The following is a 17051-nucleotide window of genomic DNA, read 5'->3' on the forward strand; positions in this document are numbered from 1 at the left end:
TTTGGGGGGTAATGTATGAGTATCTACGAGACGGACTCGTGCCATTCTTATTACCTTTTGATGAGACGGACTCATAATTTACTTAATAAAGTACTTTCATCAGGATCATGTTTACATCATGGTTACAAAAAATTACAATTTGACTTTCTTGTTTGTTCCTCACAGAGAGGTCACTTGTTTTATTTGATCATTAGCCCTTTTGTTGGTGCCCTCAGGCGTAGTACTTTCGGAGTTGCATGGAGTTCCAGGTTCTAGGAATCTCCTTTCCTATTAATTCTGCCAATCTGTAGGCCCGATTTTCTCCGGCCCAGATAACTTGATAGGGCCCCTCCCGTTTAGGACCCAATTTCCCCTTATCTTCTTTTCTACTCGCCTCATTCTCTCTTAACACCCAGTCCCCTTTTTTGAACCAGACCTCTATATCCCTTGCGTTGTAGTATCTTTCCATCTTTTTTTTGTATTCCACCTCCCGTCTCGCTGCCTCCTCCCTTCTTTCTTCCACCAGATTTAGGTTCAACCTCAAATCTTCCTCAACTCTTCCTCCCCCCTGCAGAGTTCGCCTGGTTGGCGCCCCGATCTTCGCAAGGATCATAGCTTCTGTTCCATACGTTAGGCTGAAAGGTGTTTCTCCGTTACTTGTTTTAGGAATTGTTCTGTGTGCCCATAAGACGTGAGACAATTCTTCCACCCACGATCCCTTTTCTCTCCCCAGCCTTGCTTTGATCCCCTCTACCATACTTCGATTTGCTCTTTCCACTTGGCCGTTAGACTGGGGATAGGCTACTGACATGAACGTTTGCTTGATTTTTAATTGCTAGCACCATTCCCTGAACGAGTTGTTGGCAAACTGCTTCCCATTGTCACTAACTATGGCGTATGGTAACCCAAACCTCCAAACAATGTTTTCCCATACAAACCTCTTGACCTGTTCACCCGTGATAGTCCGAAGCGGCTTGGCCACCACCCATTTTGCGAAATATTCGGTTGCTACCACCAAAAATTTTGCCCTTCCGGTTCCCTCCGAAAAGGGTCCCACGATGTCTATTCCCCACTTCTGGAATGGCCATGAGGAACTTACCGGGATTAATGCTGACTTTGGTTTCCTCCCTACCGGAGCATGTATCTAGCAGCTGTCACATTTTTGTATCTCTTTAACAGCGCTAAAGAACATCGATGGCCAGTAGTACCCGGCCCACATTGCTCGTGCCACAACCATTTTAACTCCCATATGCATTCCGCAAATTCCCTCGTGTATTTCCCTTATTACGTATTCTGCTTCTTCTTCATTAATACATGTCACACCCCGACCAAAGGCGGCGGAACATGCCGAGCTGTAACGATTGTGTATAAGCACATGACACTAATTAAAGTGACAGTATTTAATAAACACATTTCATTTCACAACATCGAAAATGTCACATAACAATTATCCATAAAATAACCATAAACAAGATATCACAAAATATGGCAAATTGATATTGTTCATTTTTACTAATATCCTAAGGTCTTTGATGTCCTTTTCTTCACAATCATAAATCAACCAAGATGCAAACCTGCAACATTTCATAAAATAAAGTTTGTCAACACAAAGGTCGGTGAGCAATTCATAAGTTTAATCATATTAGTCTATAATAAAGATAGCCATAAAACTTGCATACGAAACGATAAATAAAAGTGGTAATTTGGATAAATATATATCGCTAAACACATTAGCGACACCTAGCTACAAGGGAATGCCAAATAGTCTAGGATTTTATAGTTATCGTTAATTGCATTACGTTAACGACACCTTGCTATAAGGGGATGCCAAATAGTCTAGGATTTTATAGTTCCACCAACCAAAAGCGATAAACACATAGGCATATAAGCATAGAACACCAAATCGAACAATTATTTAGGTAAAGTATACAACTACGTTTGTGGTTTAAGATTCAAATATAAAGCATTTTGTTGAATAAGTATGAAATGTCACCACCAAAATAAAAGATGGAAAATGGGGTATGAAGTACTCACCTTCAAGTGGTAAACTTGAAAGATGATAATTTGGAGATTTGTCGGAACGACGAGTTTAACGCACAATGCCTAAAAAGAAAAGAAGTCTTGAATTTAGAAAGGTTGTCTTGAAGGTCTTTAAATAAAATAAATGTTGAGAAATGTAAATAATTAAAGTTCAAGGTTTAAAATGTGACTATTTAAGAATTTATAATAATAACCCTTTAAAAATGTAAGTTTGCTCGAAACCGGGTTAAAGTATCTAACCTTAATATTTACTCAACCTATGTTAAGTAATAAGGTGGGTAAAATGTAAGAATGCAAATCCCTTTGGAATAAAGATACTAAAACGGGTTTTTTTTATCGAGTGTTCGGGTTGTCGGTTCGGGTCTTGATAATTGGTCAAACCCAAAGTCAACTTTCCAAAATATTGAATGTTATGAGATAACTCAATAAACTTTAATAAGACTTAACCAAATATGTAGTTCCATTGTTTTAGAACTAACAACGCACGTTAAGCGAGTGTTCGGTTTTGTCGGTCCAAACTTTGTTATAAGATCAAGTTGGATCCAACATTTCCAAGTACTTAAGAAAATATTTAAAAATCAATTTGTAACTATTTTTAAAGAAATATGCAAGTCTTGATGGCTAAAAAAAAGACACACTTGTGTGTCTTAAGCGAGCAAGAATAGGTTTGGTTCGGTTTCCATCTCACAACAAGTTCATAGATGGTTTCCACATGTCCAAACACTAAAGAACTTGTATAATAATGTACGAATAAAAAAATACCAAAAGTTAACAATAAAGTCTTTAAACAAAAGTTCGGTTTTCGGTTCGGATCGTGTTTCGGGTTAAGACCGAGGTAAGATTCTACAAACCCATAAACATAGAATTTGTAAAAATGATTTTAGAAACTTAGATCTAACACTAAGTATGTTTAAACAAAAAAAACTAGTAACAAAGTTCGGTTTACGGTTTAGAGCTATTTACGGTTAAACCGAAGCATAGACTTTTAAAAACCCATAACCATGGAACTTGTAAACATGACCAACAAACTAAAATAAGCAAGATTAATATGTATGAACAAGTTATATAGATGTATATATATCAAGGACACGAAGTCCTCCATGAAGCCTTGCCTTATGGGGTCCGAAACCTCACCGACCGGAATCGGAGAAGTAACTACCAAAGGTAAACAAGGGGTGTATATTATATATATGTTGCACAACCATAAACAAGTATTAATAAGGCTACATAAACTAATTAAGATGAAAGACCAAAATCCTTCAAGAACACTTAAGAAGATAACCTTGAATCTTTGATGTTTGAGAGAGTTTTTTTTATATTTATTTTTTGGAGTTGTAGCAAGGGAAAATGAAGAGGAAAGGTGGTGTATATATAGGGTAATGTTGGTGGTCAAATATGGGTGTGAGACACAAGAGTTTTCATGCAAAATGGATCAAGACAAAAACACAAAACAACAAAAAAAAAAAATAATAAATAATAAATAAATAAAAATAAAAATAGGATGTTTTCAAGACCCAACAAGTGTGAAACAATATTGTAACATAAATCCATCATTTTAATTATAACATAAGCTTCGGTTTACAAATCGGGTCGGTTTACATAATAAACAAATACAAAAACGAATACAAACAAGACCCGAAATTGACGAACGTCACACTATCCCCTACTTTAGGATATTTCGTCCCGAAATTAAGACGAAGACGATGTTGCGAACAAATGTGGATACTTCTCTTTCATTTTGTCTTCTCGCTCCCAAGTGAATTCCGCGCCGCGCCGTGATTCCCATCGAACTTTGACTAACCGAATACGGCTACGCTTGGTTCTCTTCTCATTGCGATCCATGATCTCAACGGGTCGTTCAACCAAGACCATCGACTCATCGACATGTACTTCGCCGAGAGGTATTTGGAGATTACCCTCGGCTAAGCACTTTTTAAGATTTGAAACATGAAATGTCAGATGAACACCGGTAAGTTCTTTCGGTAGTTCGAGTCGATAAGCTACTTTTCCAACACGCTCAAGGATTTTAAAAGGACCAACGAAACTAGGAGCTAGTTTACCCTTCTTTCCGAAACGGGCTACCCCATTCCAAGGAGATACTTTTAGAAGGACAAGATCGCCAACATTAAATTCGATCGGTTTTCCTCGTTTGTCGGCGTAACTCTTTTGACGACTTCTAGTGGCTAGGAGGTTCTTACGGATTCGATCAATAACGTCGGTGGCTTCTTGAACCATTTCGGGTCCCGTGATTTGAGCTTCACCGACTTCGTTCCAACTTATCGGAGAACGACATTTATGATCGTAAAGAGCTTCGAAAGGAGCCATCTCAATGCTCAAATGGTAGCTATTGTTATAAGAAAACTCAATGAACGGAATGTGAGAATCCCAATTCCCACCGAAATCAAGAACACATTCTCGTAGCATATCCTCGAGAGTTTGTATTGTACGTTCGGATTGACCGTCCGTTTGAGGATGATAAGCGGTGCTAAGATCGAGACGTGTTCCCAAAACTTCTTGAAGTGAACGCCAAAAATGAGAGGTATAACGAGCATCACGGTCAGAGATAATAGTCAATGGTAAACCGTGTCGGCACACGATTTCTCGAATATAGATTTGAGCAAGCTGCTCGACAGAATACTTCTCGCGGATCGGAATGAAATGAGCAGATTTGGTCAAACGATCGATGATCACCCAAATGCTATCGTTGCCCTTTTGGGTGTTGGGTAATTTAGTGATAAAGTCCATAGCAATGTCTTCCCATTTCCAAACGGGAATCGGTGGTTGCTCGAGTAGACCAAAAGGTCTTTGATGTTCGGCTTTAACTTTTGAGCAAGTAAGACATTTAGATACGAATAACGCTACGTCCTTTTTCATACCCGGTCACCAAAAGGTAGCACGAAGATCGAAATACATCTTATCCGCACCGGGACGAACGGAATATCGCGAATTGTGAGCTTCGTCGAGTATATAAGTACGAAGGTCATCGCGATTTGGAACCCACAAACGATTGAGAAAGTACGAAAGACCATCGGGTTTGGCTTCGAGTTGAAGTTCGGCTCCACATGACATTTCGTCATACATGTTACCTTCTTCAACGGAGGTACGTTGAGCTTGGAAGATTCGAATTTGAAGATCGGTTTGAATGACAACGCTTAGAAGCAGAACGGATTTAACATTAACCTTTCGACTTAGGGCGTCGGCGACAACATTCGCTTTACCGGGATGGTAACGAATTTCGCAATCGTAATCACTAAGTAATTCGGCCCATCGTCGTTGTCTCATATTGAGATCTTTTTGGTCAAAAATGTGTTGAAGGCTTTTATGATCAGTAAAAACCACACATTTCGTACCATAAAGGTAATGTCTCCAGATTTTGAGAGCGAAAACAACGGCACCAAGTTCGAGATCATGAGTCGTGTAGTTCTTCTCGTTGACCTTAAGTTGCCTTGATGCGTAAGCGATGACTTGACCTCGTTGCATGAGGACACAACCAAGACCTTGATGAGAGGCATCGCAAAATATCACGAAATCGTCGTTTCCATCGGGAAGGGTTAAAATGAGAGCATTGCAAAGCATGTCCTTGAGAGTACAAAAGGCTTTTTCTTGCTTCGAACCCCAATCAAATTGTTTTCCTTTATGAGTGAGGGAGGTAAGAGGCAAAGAGATCTTGGAAAAGTTTCGAATGAAACGTCGATAATATCCGGCTAAACCGAGGAAGGATCGAATTTCCGTGGGAGTCGTTGGAGTTTTCCAATCCTTAACTGCCTCAATTTTAGTGGGATCAACATGAATACCTTTTTTGTTTACGATATGTCCCAAAAATTGAACTTGCTCCGGCCAAAATTCGCATTTGGAGAACTTGGCATAAAGTCGTTCGTTTATAAGAAGTTCGAGAATGGAACGCAAATGATGCTCATGTTCGGCTTTGGATTTGGAAAAGATGAGAATGTCATCAATAAAGACAATAACGAATTTATCGAGGAATGGTTTGCAAACGCGGTTCATGAGGTCCATAAACACCGCAGGTGTATTTGTTAACCCGAAGGATATAACCAAAAATTCGAAATGTCCATATCGAGTACGGAAAGCGGTTTTTGGAATGTCTTCTTCGCGAACACGCAATTGATGATAACCTGATCGAAGATCGATTTTGGAGAAGCAAGTTGCGCCTTGAAGTTGGTCGAATAGGTCGCCGATTCGTGGGAAGGGATAACGATTTTTAATGGTGAGTTTGTTAAGTTCCCTATAATCGATGCACATACGAAACATAACATCCTTCTTTTTCACGAAGAGAACAGGAGCGCCCAAAGGAGAAGAGCTAGGACGAATGAAACCTTTATTGGAAAGTTTTTCGAGTTGGTTCGATAATTCTTTCATTTCTGACGGGGCTAAACGATAAGGAGCCTTGGCCACAGGCATCGCGCCGGGCACAAGATCGATTCAAAATTCAATCGAACGAACGGGTGGAAGACCGGTGACATCGTCGGGAAAGACATCGAGGAAATCACGAACAATAGAAATATCTTGGATTTTCCTTTCCTTTTTGTCTTTTGTCGCCAAGAGAGCCAGGAGCGAAGCATACTTTTGGTGTAAGTATTTTTGTGATTGAGAGCACGACATGAGATTAAGCCTTCTCGAAGTAGCTTTTCCGAAGACCTTAAGGATTTTACCGTTAACAAGCGGAATGCGAATGAATTTATCGAAGCAAACAACTTCGGCACGGTGCAAAGATAACCAATCCATGCCTACTATGACATCGAAACTTCCCATTTGCATCGGGATGAGATCGATGGAGAATTTATGGTTAGCAAGAACGAGAGTACAATCGCAGACGACGGAATTTATGGTGATTGAGTTCCCATTGGCGACTTCAATAGAAAACGATCGGGAAAGCTTGGTTCGAGACACGGCAATTTTTGACTCAAATTTCAAAGAAATGAAACTTCTATCGGCACCCGTATCAAATAAAATGTAAGCAAAATGTTGGTTCACTAAAAACATACCGTTCACAACATCGTTTTCCGCTTGAGCTTGATTAACATTCATCATGAAAGCTCGTCCTTGATTGCCTTGGTTGACTTGAGGTGCTTGCGGTGGTGGAGGAGGTGGTGCTTGTATGCCTTGGATGGGTTGGATGAGTGGTGCATTGTGTTGGGAAAGTTGAGGTTGGTAGGTTTGAACTTGGTAAGCTTGAGTTTGGTAGTAAGGTGCGGTCATGGTTTGGTTAGTAAGGATGAGGCGAGGACAATTGTTGCGGAAATGGTTAGGGTCACCGCAATTGTAGCAAGCTCGGGGTTGTTGAGGTTGGTTTGGTGGGTAAGGTGCATATCGGTGTTGAGTATTTTGGGGAAAAGTTCTTGGTTGGTTTGGTTGGTTTGGTTGGGTTCGTTGTGCGCATCGGCATGTGGTGTTGAGATGACCAAGTCGGTTACAAATGGTACAATGGCGACAAGGCATGTTTGGTGGGTGATGGAGTTGGCAAATGTTGCATAGTGGGGCGGTACCGGTATAGGGTTTTCGGGTTTGGGGTGGAATTTGGGTTTGTTGTTGAGGTTGGGGTTGGGTAATGGCATAGTTTCGGTAGTTGGTTTTGGGTTTCTTCTTGTTGTTGTTATTGTTGTGACGGGAAGAGTTGGAGTAGTTAATGGCTTGTGGTGCGGGTTCAACCTTGGCTTGTGGTGCGGGCTTGGGTTTGGCTTTTTCGTTTGGTTTCTTGAGGGTTAGGGTACCCGCTTTCACATGATTCTCCGATAGCGCACCGGCTAGTGTAATGGCATCCTCTAGATTCACGGGTTTGCTACTCATGACTGTGTCCCGGATTTGCATAGGTAAACCCCCAATGTATTTGTCAAGCTCACGCTCAGCCGGGGTAACCAAATGAGGGACGAGAATGCTCAACTCGTGGAAACGGAGTGAGTAAGCGGCGTTATCACCACTATCTTGCTTGAGGTTCCAAAATTCCTCCTCAAGCTTTTGAAGTTCGTGCTTGGGACAAAACTTCTTCATCATGAGTGCCTTGAGGTCGGACCATGGAAGAGCCATAGCCGTTTCCGACCATTGGAGATGCATGACACTACCCCACCATGTTAGAGCGGTTTTTCTAAACATGCTTGAAGCGAAATTTGTCTTTTTCGCTTCGGGGCACTCGCTATATCTAAACACATTCTTCATAGACTTGAACCATTGCAACAAGGTAGTCGCATAGTTCGTACCCCAGAATTCGGTTGGGTTGGCACTAGTAAATTGCTTGTATGGGTAGGATACGGGTTTGGGTTCAACGGGTGCAACAACGGGTGGAGGAGGTTGGGTAGCTTGGATTTGAGTTACAAGTTCGGGAATCACAGCGGCCATTTGCTTGATGATAAAAGCAGCCATACGTCGGTTGGTGCTCTTGCGCGGTCTTAGTGGAGGCATGCTAAAAGATTATAAAGAAATGGAATAAGTTTTAGGTAAAAAAGAAATGGATATGAGAGTGTATAAAATAAGAATAAGGTGAAGTTAAATTTTCTTTTTGATTGTGAATCCTCGAGTTAGTGAGGAGTAGATGTTAGTGTTAGATAAAATATAAATCTTTGTATATAAACAACAAACTGGAAACAATCGTAAATGATTTTGAGATTTTGAGGGGTTAAAGCTTAAAAATTTGAGATTTTGAGGTTTATAGAGTCCGAAAATTGTACATGAACCACCATGATTTGATATTCCAACTCAAAAAAAAATTTATAAAACACAACGTTGGAGTCTAAACATGTGCAAATAACGATAATAACACCATAAATCGGGATACAACATCATGTCAAAGCACTAGTCCACGAATCACCGTAGTTCTATTGTTTTGACACCGAAAAACTAGGATGGCGACCGGAACGCTCGCATTCGACTACTTAAAGTATTGACATGTATAACATGGTTTGTGGCCTAGAAAACGAGCACTATAATCCCACCATTCCAGGTAAGTAAATCACCTTCGATTCTTGGAATCTTTTTGTCAAATGGTCGTTTTATAATGTCTCGCTTCCTATGAGGGCTACGAACCCGATATAAATGCAACCTTTAAGGGATTATAAACAACGGGATCCAAGTTAATCTTCTAATCCATAAAACACAATGAAAATCTACTTTTTGCGTTTTAAGGTAAGGATACCTTGGAAATACTATGAAAGTGTGTGTATGTGAACATTTGGGATATTGGTGAATTTTAAACAAGTTTATAAAGAATATGCGATATGAACAATCAAAATAGAGTAAACACGTATGAGCACACGTATAGGACCCTAAGCATAACAATACTAGGTCGTTACGTCTAACCACATATCCTATTGTCATAGCTCTGATACCAATCTGTCAAACCCCGACCAATGGCGGCGGAACATGCCGAGGTGTAACGATTGTCCATAAGCACATGACACTAATTAAAGTGACAGTATTTAATAAACTCATTTCATTTCACAACATCGAAAATGTCACATAACAATTATCCATAAAATAACCATAAACAAGATATCACAAAATATGGCAAATTGATATTGTTCACTTTTACTAATATCCTAAGGTCTTTGATGTCCTTTTCTTCACAATCATAAATCAACCAAGATGCAAACCTGCAACATTTCATAAAATAAATTTTGTCAACACAAAGGTCGGTGAGCAATTCATAAGTTTAATCATATTAGTCTATAATAAAGATAGCCACAAAACTTGCATACGAAACGATAAATAAAAGTGATAATTTGGATAAATAGATATCGCTAAACACATTAGCGACACCTAGCTATAAGGGGATGCCAAATAGTCTAGGATTTTATAGTTATCGTTAATTGCATTACGTTAACGACACCTTGCTATAAGGGGATGCCAAATAGTCTAGGATTTTATAGTTCCACCAACCAAAAGCGATAAACACATAGGCATATAAGCATAGAAAACCAAATCGAGCAATTATTTAGGTAAAGTATACAACTACGTTTGTGGTTTAAGATTCAAATATAAAGCATTTTGTTGAATAAGTATGAAATGTCACCTCCAAAATAAAAGATGGAAAATGGGGTATGAAGTACTCACCTTCAAGTGGTAAACTTGAAAGATGATAATTTGGAGATTTGTTGGAACGACGAGTTTAACGCACAATGCTAAAAAGAAAAGAAGTATTGAATTTAGAAAGGTTGTCTTGAAGGTCTTTAAACAAAATAAATGTTGAGAAATGTAAATAATTAAAGTTCAAGGTTTAAAATGTGACTATTTAAGAATTTATAATAATAACCATTTAAAAATGTAAGTTTGCTCGAAACCGGGTTAATGTATCTAACCTTAATATTTACTCAACCTATGTTAAGTAATAAGGTGGGTAAAATGCAAGAATGCAAATCCCTTTGGAATAAAGATACTAAAACGGGTTTTTTTTATCGAGTGTTCGGGATGTCGGTTCGTGTCTTGATAATTAGTCAAACCCAAAGTCAACTTTCCAAAATATTGAATGTTATGAGATAACTCAATAAAATTTAATAAGACTTAACCAAGTATGTAGTTCCATTGTTTTAGAACTAACAATGCACGTTAAGCGAGTGTTCGGTTTTGTCGGTCCAAACTTTGTTATGAGAAAAAGTTGGATCCAACATTTCCAAGTACTTAAGAAAATATTTAAAAATCAATTTGTAATTTTTTTTAAAGAAATATACAAGTCTTGATGGCTAAAAAAAACACACTTGTGTGTCTTAAGCGAGCAAGAATCGGTTTGGTTCGGTTTCCATCTCACAACAAGTTCATAGATGGTTTCCACATGTCCAAACACTAAAGAACTTGTATAATAATGTACGAATAAAAAAATACCAAAAGTTAACAATAAAGTCTTTAAACAAAAGTTCGGTTTTCGGTTCGGATCGTGTTTCGGGTTAAGACCGAGGTAAGATTCTACAAACCCATAAACATAGAATTTGTAAAAATGATTTTAGAAACTTAGATCTAACACTAAGTATGTTTAAACAAACAAAACTAGTAACAAAGTTCGGTTTACGGTTTAGCGCTATTTACGGTTAAACCGAAGCATAGACTTTTAAAAACCCATAACCATGGAACTTGTAAACATGACCAACAAACTAAAATAAGCAAGATTAATATGTATGAACAAGTTATATAGATGTATATATATCAAGGACACGAAATCCTCCATGAAGCCTTGCCTTATGGGGTCCGAAACCTCACCGACCGGAATCGGAGAAGTAACTACCAAAGGTAAACAAGGGGTGTATATTATATATATGTTGCACAACCATAAACAAGTATTAATAAGGCTACATAAACTAATTAAGATGAAAGACCAAAATCCTTCAAGAACACTTAAGAAGATAACCTTGAATCTTTGATGTTTGAGGGAGTTTTTTTTTTTTTTTTTTTTTGGAGTTGTAGCAAGGGAAAATGAAGAGGAAAGGTGGTGTATATATAGGGTAATGTTGGTGGTCAAATATGGGTGTGAGACACGAGAGTTTTCATGCAAAATGGATCAAGACAAAAACACAAAACAACAAAAAAATAAATAAATAAATAAAAATAAAAATAAAAATAAAAATAGGATGTTTTCAAGACACAACAAGTGTGAAACAATATTGTAACATAAATCCATCATTTTGATTATAACAAAAGCTTCGGTTTACAAATCGGGTCGGTTTACATAATAAACAAATACAAAAACGAATACAAACAAGACCCGAAATTGACGAACGTCACAGTATCCCCTACTTTAGGAAATTTCGTCCCGAAATTAAGATGAAGACGATGCTGCGAACAAATGTGGATACTTCTCTTTCATTTTGTCTTCTCGCTCCCAAGTGAATTCCGCGCCGCGCCGTGATTCCCATCGAACTTTGACTAACCGAATACGGCTACGCTTGGTTCTCTTCTCATTGCGATCCATGATCTCAACGGGTCGTTCAACCAAGACCATCGACTCATCGACATGTAATTCGTCGAGAGGTATATGGAGATTACCCTCGGCTAAGCAATTTTTAAGATTTGAAGCATGAAATGTCGGATGAACACCGGTAAGTTCTTTCGGTAGTTCGAGTCGATAAGCTACTTTTCCAACACGCTCAAGGATTTTAAAAGGACCAACGAAACTAGGAGCTAGTTTACCCTTCTTTCTGAAACGGGCTACCCCATTCCAAGGAGATACTTTTAGAAGGACAAGATAACCAACATTAAATTCGATCGGTTTTCGCCGTTTGTCGGCGTAACTCTTTTGACGACTTCTAGTGGCTAGGAGGTTCTTACGGATTCGATCAATAACGTCGGTGGCTTCTTGAACCATTTCGGGTCTCGTGATTTGAGCTTCACCAACTTCGTTCCAAATTATCGGAGAACGACATTTACGACCGTAAAGAGCTTCGAAAGGAGCCATCTCATAGCTCAAATGGTAGCTATTGTTATAAGAAAACTCAATGAACGGAATGTGAGAATCCCAATTCCCACCGAAATCAAGAACACATGCTCGTAGCATATCCTCGAGAGTTTGTATTGTACGTTCGGATTGACCGTCCGTTTGAGGATGATAAGCGGTGCTAAGATCGAGACGTGTTCCCAAAACTTCTTGAAGTGAACGCCAAAAATGAGAGGTATAACGAGCATCACGGTCAGAGATAATAGTCAATGTTAAACCGTGTCGGCACACGATTTCTCGAATATAGATTTGAGCAAGCTGCTCGACAGAATACTTCTCGCGGATCGGAATGAAATGAGTAGATTTGGTCAAACGATCGATGATCACCCAAATGCTATCGTTGCCCTTTTGGGTGTTGGGTAATTTAGTGATAAAGTCCATAGCAATGTCTTCCCATTTCCAAACGGGAATCGGTGGTTGCTCGAGTAGACCAAAAGGTCTTTGATGTTCGGCTTTAACTTTTTGAGCAAGTAAGACATTAAGATTGACCGTCCGTTTACAGTTTAGAGCTATTTACGGTTAAACCGAAGCATAGACTTTTAAAAACCCATAACCATGGAACTTGTAAACATGACCAACAAACTAAAATAATCAAGATTAATATGTATGAACAAGTTATATAGATGTATATATATCAAGGACACGAAGTCCTCCATGAAGCCTTGCCTTATGGGGTCCGAAACCTCACCGACCGGAATTGGAGAAGTAACTACCAAAGGTAAACAAGGGGTGTATATTATATATATGTTGCACAACCATAAACAAGTATTAATAAGGCTACATAAACTAATTAAGATGAAAGTCCAAAATCCTTCAAGAACACTTAAGAAGATAACCTTGAATCTTTGATGTTTGAGAGAGTTTTTTTTTTGGAGTTGTAGCAAGGGAAAATGAAGAGGAAAGGTGGTGCATATATAGGGTAATGTTGGTGGTCAAATATGGGTGTGAGACACAAGAGTTTTCATGCAAAATGGATCAAGACAAAAACACAAAACAACAAAAAAATAAATAAATAAATAAATAAATCATCATCATCATCATCATACTCAGTATATCCCACCAATAGCAAAGCTATGGTAGGGTCTGAGGAGGGTAAGATGTAGACAGCCTTACCTCTACCCTATAAGGATAGAGATGCTGCTTTCGGTGAGACCCCCGGCTCGATAGTAGTTTTGCATCAAGCCTTGGACATAAGGCACATAGCACTCAATCATCGGGACACCGGCTGATCGGTGCATGTACCCTTGTCTTTCGGCTATCAACGCCACTACATGATGCCTGATTAACCGTCCGTCACTTTTAACGTTATTTTCACGAGATTAGTAAAATAACGTCAAAATTAGTGCAATTTCACTTTTGCCCACCCGAGGGTTCACACATATATACATCATATGTGCGCACCACAAGCAGGGCTAAAGTAAATAAATAAATAAAAATAAAAATAAAAATAGGATGTTTTCAAGACCCAACAAGTGTGAAACAATATTATAACATAAATCCATCATTTTGATTATAACATAAGCTTCGGTTTACAAATCGGGTCGGTTTACATAATAAACAAATACAAAAACGAATACAAACAAGACCCGAAATTGACGAATGTCACAATACACTTTAGGGATGGTCCCAAATAAGACTTTTTGTTTAAATTCCCTTCAATTATTTCATACTGTAATGTTTTGATCTTTAGTTTCCTTTCTTCCTCTTTATCCTCTAGGACCCTCCCTTCCTGCAGGTACTCAATGATGGGGGTCATCCAACTTTGTTTTTGGCTTTCTACATTGGCAATCATAGCTTCTGTTACCGACGGTTGCTTGAGGGTTTCCACCTTTACTTATTTTGCCAAATGATCGAAGGCCACTACTGCCAATTTGCTCAAAGCATCCGCCTTTTTGTTTGAACCCTTTGGAATGTGTATCACCTCTACATCCTCGAACTTTTTCATCAGTTCATGAGTCACCCTTAGGTATTCCCTCTTTTTTGGGTCCCTAGCGTCGTAGGTCCCCCCCACTTGGTTAGCTACTAGAAGTGAGTCAACGTGAGCTTGCACTTTTCTTACTCTTATTTCCTTGGCAATCCTGAGCCCTGCCAAAAATGCCTCGTATTCTGCTTCATTGTTTGTGCTTGGGAAACTTAACCTTATTGCATAAGTCAACTCTATCCCTTCGGGACTTACTAAAATTATCCCCGCCCCACTTACCTCTTCGTTGGAGGCTCCATCGGTGTATAGCTTCCACCAAGGTTCCTCACTCCTTGCCTTCTCACCACTCCCACATTCTTCCTCTTTCTCATTACCCTTCCCTTCTTCTGTTTCAGCTAAAAAGTCAGCCAACACCTGTCATTTGATGGACGTTCTTGGCCGATATTCAAGCGCATGATCCCCTAGTTCTACTACCCACTTCGTTAGTCGGCCTGAGACTTCGGGCTTTGATAAGACTTGCTGCAGAGGTTGGTTGGTAAGTATTCGCACGACATGTTCTTGGAAATACCTCCGGAGTTTCCTCGCTGTGTAAATCAAAGCCAATACCAATTTTTCTACCGGTAAGTATCTTTCCTCCGGTCCCTTCAATGTACGGCTTATGAAATAAATGGGAACCTGTGTTTCTCCCCTTTCCACCATCAACACAGAACTTATTGTTTTTGGTGTTTGGTGTTTGGGAAAGGTATAGTATCAACGTTTCTCCCGGCAGAGGTGTTGCAATCGTAGGGAGGTGACATAGGTGTTTCTTCAGCTTCTGAAAGGCTTCTTCTGCTTCCCTATCCCAACAGAATTTACTCTTCTTTGTACTTCTTCTTAGAACAGCAATAAAGGGCAAGGTCCTTTCAGCGATTTTGGAAAGGAACCTATTTAAAGCCACAAGTCTTCCATAGGCGTCTAAAAAACACCTCAAGGGATATTCCGCCAAAGATTCTATCTTCTTCTCCACTTCGGGGAGTGGGTACGCATCTTTTGGGCAAGCCTTGTTCAAATCCTTGAAGTCAATACACATTCGCCACTGTTATTGGCATTCGCTATCATCACTGGGTTGGAGATCCATTGTGTATATTTTACCTTCCTGACTATTCCAGCTTGCAATAACTTCCGGGTTTCTTTTAATACGGCTTGGCTTTTTTCTGGCCCCAGACTTCTTTTCTTTTGTTTTACAGGCTCCATCCAATGGAACTCTTTGAGACTGTGTTGTACTTGGTTTCTGGGGATCCCTGTCATGTCTTCGTGTCTCCATGAGAACACATCCACGTTTCTTAGCAAAAGCTCTTTTAGCCCTGCCCTCCCTTGATCTGTCAACGAGGTCCCTATTTTGACCGTCTGATCGGGGAACTCCACGTTGAGGACCCATTCCTCGGCACATGCTTCTTTTTGACTTTCCTTCTAGGTCTATGTTGGCGACAATCTCAGCTGAGGACCGTATTGTGACTACCCTTTCAGGGGTTGGGAATTTGATGCATCCGTGTGCGATGGATGCTATGGCCCGAAGGGCTCTCATGCCAGGGCGCCCTAGTATGATGTTATACTTTGACGGAGCTCTTACTATCGAGAACCGAAGCTGGACGGTCCAAGTCTTCGCGCCCTCCCTCAGACTAAAAGGGAGGGTTATGGAGCCCAAAGGCTTAGCGACCTCCCTCGAAAAACCTACCAAAGGGCATAAGTCTTCTTCCAGTCGATCCCGCACTTCCTTTTGGAGTCTCGCGAAGCAGTGCTCGTACATGACTTCCACCCCTCTTCCCCATCTACGTGGACCGGGGCTACCCGGTGTCCCGCAACGCTGGCGGATATGTTCAGCGGCATCTCCCTAGCATCCTCGTTAGTTAGTCCTGAGAACTATAGGGGACGTTCATCCATGCAGGATTCTGAGGGAATGCTTCACCTTTCCCCCTCTTAATACGCCGATCTTCGCGCTCCTCCTCACTCCCTCTTCGTCGGATCATATCAACAAAATGTTTATCTTCATCTTCTTCCTTAACCTTTGAGGTCAAAGAGGGAGCGGTAGCTGCCCTGCCTTAAGGGCAGCCTCCCATAACTTCTTTAACTGCACGCAACTCTCAGTGGAATGCCCTGGGCTTTTGTGATAGTTGCAATACCCCTGGGGGTTGGGCCTGTAAGGTTGCTTCAGTTGAGTGGAGGCCCGGGGTGGATACTTGGCTCAGTCGGCCACCATCACATCCCTGTTTCCCGTATGCAACCGATCTCCCAAAAGGGGCTTAGGGCGAAAAGTTTCCGCCCTGCTAAGGGTGGAAAAGCGAGGAGGGTAATAGGATGTGTTGACTGGATGTGGGGACTTGTAAGGGGAAAATCGTACCCCTTCCCCCAACGTTCTTCCCCGTCCTGCGAGGTTACCTCCATATCTTCCCGGAGTTCCCCCATTTTTTCCTTCCCACTCCCTTAGTTTGGATCCCGTGTCTTTTCCCCTAACAAAAGCTCGGACTCGGTCCATGAGCTGATCAAAGGTGGTGGGAAAATCCTCTCCTAACTTTTCTGTTAGTTGGGAGAACCTAACCCCATTAATGAATCCACAGATTTTCATTACCTCCGGTACTCCCTTTATATTCATGCTTTCAGAGATGTACCTTTCCATGAATTGCTCTACTTTCTCTTCATCTTTTC

The 17051-nt window shown here is 40.3% G+C and overlaps 1 protein-coding gene across 1 annotated transcript; it reads right to left on the reverse strand.

Annotated features, from left to right (window-relative positions):
• Positions 1-211: 211 nt before the first annotated feature.
• Positions 212-736, reverse strand: LOC143580108 (uncharacterized). The gene has a single exon (XM_077063225.1). The coding sequence runs from the start codon at positions 734-736 to the stop codon at positions 212-214; it is 525 nt and encodes a 174-aa protein (XP_076919340.1).
• Between the last annotated feature and the right edge of the window lie 16315 nt (positions 737-17051).

The sequence above is a fragment of the Bidens hawaiensis genome, unplaced genomic scaffold (assembly GCF_021521415.1).
Source record: "Bidens hawaiensis isolate Kalapana, Puna unplaced genomic scaffold, B.hawaiensis_p1.1 tig00030227_1, whole genome shotgun sequence".
Lineage (NCBI taxonomy): Eukaryota > Viridiplantae > Streptophyta > Magnoliopsida > Asterales > Asteraceae > Bidens > Bidens hawaiensis.